General features: G+C 45.9%; 1 protein-coding gene across 1 annotated transcript; it reads left to right on the forward strand.

Annotated features, from left to right (window-relative positions):
• Positions 1-959: 959 nt before the first annotated feature.
• On the forward strand, positions 960-3,496 carry LOC119289543 (protein indeterminate-domain 12-like). The gene is made up of 3 exons (XM_037568846.1): positions 960-1,101; positions 1,740-2,136; positions 2,578-3,496. Exons 1-3 carry the CDS (start codon positions 960-962, stop codon positions 3,494-3,496), a joined length of 1,458 nt encoding a protein of 485 aa, XP_037424743.1.
• The last annotated feature ends 2,000 nt before the right edge of the window (positions 3,497-5,496 follow it).

The following is a 5,496-nucleotide window of genomic DNA, read 5'->3' on the forward strand; positions in this document are numbered from 1 at the left end:
TGCAGCCCTAGCCATCAGGGGGGCAGGCAGGAGTCAATAAAAACACCCTTTATTGAAACCGCGGATGCGCACGGGCACATACATCTAACCACACACGCACACAACAAGCACAACCCACACACGGTCGGACAGCAAGCTCACGCACAAACACGCTGACACGCGCGCGCGGGCACACACACGCCCGTAATGTGGCCGCAGCCTGACAAAGCGCCAAATGCTAAAGCAACGAACAGACTCGAACGGCTGCAACAACGAAGAAGAAGCAGGGTTATTACTCGCCGGTCAGAACAAACGCGGCCAACGGTTTGTCGCTTCTCCCGGATCTCTCCCTTTGTTACTTGTACCGTCTCCTGCCTGCTCTCGAGTACAGATACAACCATTTTTATTCATCAATCAGTCTGTCTGATGGCGACATTGTCCCCAGAAAACTGCATTATCAGTTAAGCATCTTGGAGATCGTCCTCGACGTCGACCGCCCAATTGATTTACTTACCCAGGGTGAAACATGACATGCACTTGATCCTCGCCCGTCGATAATTACAAGGTGCTAATCTCACTAGGAAAAACCAGCGATCTCAGTAATCCCAGTGGTAGCTGAAATCAGGGGCCTATCTACGTACAATCTGCATGATGCACGTAACAGTACCGAACTGCGACAGTAGGAACAAGCAGCTAAAGACTACTTTTCTCTTCATTTTTATTTATGTCTGATCTGGGGGAAATTCATGTGAAATAAATAAGATAAACAGAACATTCCGTGCCAAGTAGGAAACCAGATTCTGATTCCATTGTTTTCTAATACTGAACGCGAGCATTGCCGTCCTTGACACGGACTGGAAGGGGATTTTCGCCGTTTACCTGCTGTCCGGTTGCAGTCTCACCGTTGTGCATAAAATCCAGCATCCACCCCTCACTACGCTGGCACCCTCTGGAACAGCCAGCAACTCAAGTCCCCAACAATGTCGCACACGTCCGAGGAAGAGTCCCTGAGCAGCTTCCAGCAGCAACCGAAGCTCGAGGTCGGCGCGGCGGGGCCGAGCAGAGGCGACCCGGCGGCCATGCCCGTGGTGAAAAAGAGGCGAGGTCATCCAGGGAATCCAGGTATATATGTTGCCTCAACTCAAGTTTCAACTATTGTTGGTCTGATGAACACACGTGCAAGTGCAATATAACAATGAGATGCACCAGATGAATGTTTAAAATGGCGACCGTGCATGGTTTGTTAGAAAGTCTCAACTTTACCATACTGTATCTTTCTTAGTACCTAGCAACTGAGATATGGAAGATCAAATTGTCCTTGTTCGGTGTTGTATAGATTTGACCAACGAACTCATGATGTTATGTTTTACTGTTTCATAACAGAAATTTATGTTATTACTTCTATATTTATCTACGGTTTCTCAAAACATGTAGCTCTATAGTTTAAAGAAATAAAAAAACACGAACCTGAATGAGTTCCGCCCATAGGAGTATGATGTAGTATTTGCCAACTCAGCATCACAAAATAAAGCAAATTGTAGTTTCAAGTTCAGACCGCCAATCACATTTCTAATTTTAACACACAAATGGTACAAAGGGATTGCAAATGGATACTAAAGAACAGACTTTGATTTACAATACTGAATTGCTAAATGAACCCACAACATACTAGCCAGGTCAGAAACTGAAGTGATGAACAAAAAAAAGAGTGTTCCAATCTGTGGTAACCTAACATTGGTTTCATGATGTCCATCTTGCAGACCCAGACGTGGAAGTAGTAGCTTTATCACCCAAGACACTCGTTGCGACAAACCGATACATATGTGAAGTCTGCCATAAGGGTTTCCAGAGAGACCAGAACCTCCAGCTCCACAGGAGGGGTCATAATCTGCCATGGAAGCTCAAGCAGAGAAGCAGCACTGACGCTAAGAAGAAGGTGTATATCTGCCCCGAGGTCACCTGCCCGCACCATGATGCAACCCGAGCTTTGGGTGATCTCACCGGCATAAAAAAGCACTTCTCCAGGAAGCATGGGGAGAAGAAGTGGAAGTGCGACCGATGTTCGAAGAAGTATGCTGTCCAATCTGATTGGAAGGCTCACACTAAGATATGTGGCACCAAGGAGTACCGATGTGATTGCGGAACTATCTTCTCAAGGTATGCTTCTCACTTCGGATAATCACACCAAGAATTCAAGCAAATGCATCGTTAACCATGAAAAACAAATATTTTTATCAAGGATACATATGAACATTAAGGTCATTCGGTAAGACAACAGTAATTGTAGACCGAATTACTGACATCATTTTTTTACAAAATGCAGACGCATAATCTGCAGCTAATTGCAACTGAAAATCACATGCTATATGTAGCTTATGTCTCTGTTGCTTACGAAGGAAAATCTTGTTTGTTAGATTAGCTTTCCATATTCACACAGTTTACATACTATTTGAAGCAATGCATCGCAATATTTTAGCATCTGTGGCAGGCCCTGATGAGTATCATATTAGACTAGCCATCGAGCTCACCGCAGCCATGCCATTTAAAATGCAGCATTTCTTGGAACTCGACATTTAACTCTACTTTATGTCAATGCAGGAAGGATAGCTTCATCACGCATCGAGCCTTCTGCGATGTATTAGCCGAAGACAACTCAAGGGTTAACCACAGCCTAGCTACAATGGTGGGAAGTCTGCATGGTCAGCATGACATGTATTCACATGGGGTGCCTAGCCCCACTGATATGGTTGCAAACATGTCCAGCAACGACCACAACTCAGACATGCATCTAAGATCATTATCTCCTTATGCTCTCATCACAAGGAACACTGCCTTGTTCTCCAACCAGATACCACCCAAGGATCCAGGATTCCCACTTGATGGAAGTGCATCAGGCTACCCTTACATGTCCATGAACTCCCCATACATGTCCGCGACAGCCCTGCTACAGAAAGCTGCAGAGATGGGGGCAAAGACCAGCCAGGATCCCATTTCACCATTGCTTTTAAAAGGATTCGCAAACAACTTCACCAGTGCTAGAGACCATATGGGCATATCTTCCGGAAGCCAAGGAGATTCTATGGGGAATTCAGCAGCTAACAGTGTTTGCATGAAGGCCGCGGAAGATGAGAGCATGAATGGTCACAACAATATCTTGATCAACTCAGCATGGACCAGTGGCGGCATGATGACACCGACTACCGTGCCTTTAATTGGGCTCATGAACAACCCATTTTCCATGAGACAAGAGAAGGAGAGCCCTCAGATTATGCCTGATATCCAAACGCAGCACAACAGACAAGAAAACATTTCAGGGGTAGGAGATGCGGGCCTAACACAGGACTTTCTAGGGTTAGGAGGCAACGGAAATTTGGATATAAGCTCTGGGACCTATAATACGGATGTGACAGCATTGAGCTATTCTGATGAGCAACAGAAAAATCAGGAGCATATGTATTCTTACCATGAATCATCGCTTGACTCCACTGCATTGGACAAACCTATGTGGGATTCATGATGCTGTGATGCAAACGGTTTCCTTACTCTGGTAGTTCAGTTTCAGCTAAGCTGCCCGAGGTGCAGAATTGGCCATTAAGAAGGTATAGCATGTATGAGAGACAGTGCACCATGTGTATTGTTAGCTTGAATATGGTCAAGAAATAGAGATACAATTTTATTGGCAAAATCAGAAAGTAGCCAGGTAATCTTATCACCATAACCAGGCCATTCAGGGCAGATTTAAGAAACTATTGTATTTTCATTTAGCATAAATATTAATAAATATTTTGGAAGAAGTTGGCACAAAAATTTGATTCGGTGGATGTAGATTGTAGATCAATGTATTCAGCTCAAGAATAGTTGGGATCAACAATGTTATAAAAACAGTCATTCAAAGTAAACAACAGAGTATTCCTTAGAGCATCCCTAGCCCTTGCCCTAAGCTTTAGGGTCCCGATAACTGCCACACGTGTGGTGTATCGGGTAATTGTGCCACACGCCTCGTGTGGCATGGACAGCAACCAGCCCACACACCTACGTGTGGGCAAAATAACTAATGCCCACACACATCTTTTTTTCCCTTCTGAACCCTCTCACACGCGTGCGTGTGGGCGAAGTTGATAACGCCCACACGCCCGTATGTCAGGCCTCATACCCTTCTGGTCCCGCACGCGACGCGTGACGCCCACCGCGCGCCCGCAGTTGCCATGGTCCAGACCCTCGTCCATGTTCGTTTATCTGCAGTTGCCATGTCGCTGAACTACGGTTGCCATGTCGGACAACTGCAGTTGCCATGGTTGCTCAACTGCAGTTGCCATGTATGGTCTGATCTAATGTAGTTGCCATGATTTCATAACTTTAGGAGTTGCCACATATTAACACTAGGCAGTTGAGAGAGTTGCCATGTGCTCACAAGCATGCTAGGGCAGTTGCCATGTAAAAAGGAAGAGTTGCCATCTGCTTACGTGCACGTTAGGGCAGTTGCCATGTACGTGCACGTTGGGGCAGTTGGCATGTACCATGCAAAAACACATGGCAACTCGGTAAAAGACAGTTGCCATCTGCTTACGTGCACACTAGGCAGTTGCCGTGTACCCTGCAAAAACACATGGCAACTCGGATAAAAAAAGAGAGTTGCCACCTGCTTATAAAACACACTAGAGGCAGTTGCCATGTGCGCTGCAAAAGCACATGGCAACTAGCAGCTTACGTGTGGGAGAGGAGACGGGCGTGTGGGCGAGATGGCAAATGCCCACACACCAGTCCTTGTGCGTGACTGAAAACTGGTGTTTGGGTGAACTGCTAAACGCGCACACACCGGCCCCTCCGTGTGGTAAAACGGATGTGTGGGCGAACTATGTCACACACCACACACACGCCTTGTCCTTCGTGGCACAAAAAATCAGCCAGATTGTGTCAAGATTCGTGCATATAGTACTGGACGGTGATGGATGCGTGTGGTCGAGATGGTCAACGCCCACACGTGTGGGCGTTAACATTTCCGAAGCTTTAAGGCCATATTTACGGAAACACTAACGCCCACACGTGTGGACGTTCTCCAACTCGCCCACACGCACTACTAGAAAAAGGCCTACTAATGGCGCACTGGTTTTGCCTACTAATGGCGCATTACCAGTGCACCATTAGTAGCACGCCACTAGTATATCTTACTAATGGCGCACCACAGGTGCACCATTAGTATCTGGTATACTAATGGCGCACCAACTAGTGCGCCATTAGTATGTAACAGCATGCGCCATTAGTGTGCCTCCCGGGGGGCCATACGTAAGCATGGCTTTGTCATACTAATGGCGCATTCTCTGTTGATGCGTCATTAGTATCCTTTGGCATATTAATGGCGCACCTGGTGGTGATGCGCCATTAGTATGAATATTTGGTTTTTTTTCCTTTTCTGATTTTTGCGCAGGTTACAAAATATATTATTAGACAGAATATAAAATATATTGTTAGACAAAATATAGACAGCAGCACACAGCAACATCAGATTTATCGAATACA

This window comes from Triticum dicoccoides, chromosome 4A, assembly GCF_002162155.2.
Source record: "Triticum dicoccoides isolate Atlit2015 ecotype Zavitan chromosome 4A, WEW_v2.0, whole genome shotgun sequence".
NCBI classification, from domain to species: domain Eukaryota; kingdom Viridiplantae; phylum Streptophyta; class Magnoliopsida; order Poales; family Poaceae; genus Triticum; species Triticum dicoccoides.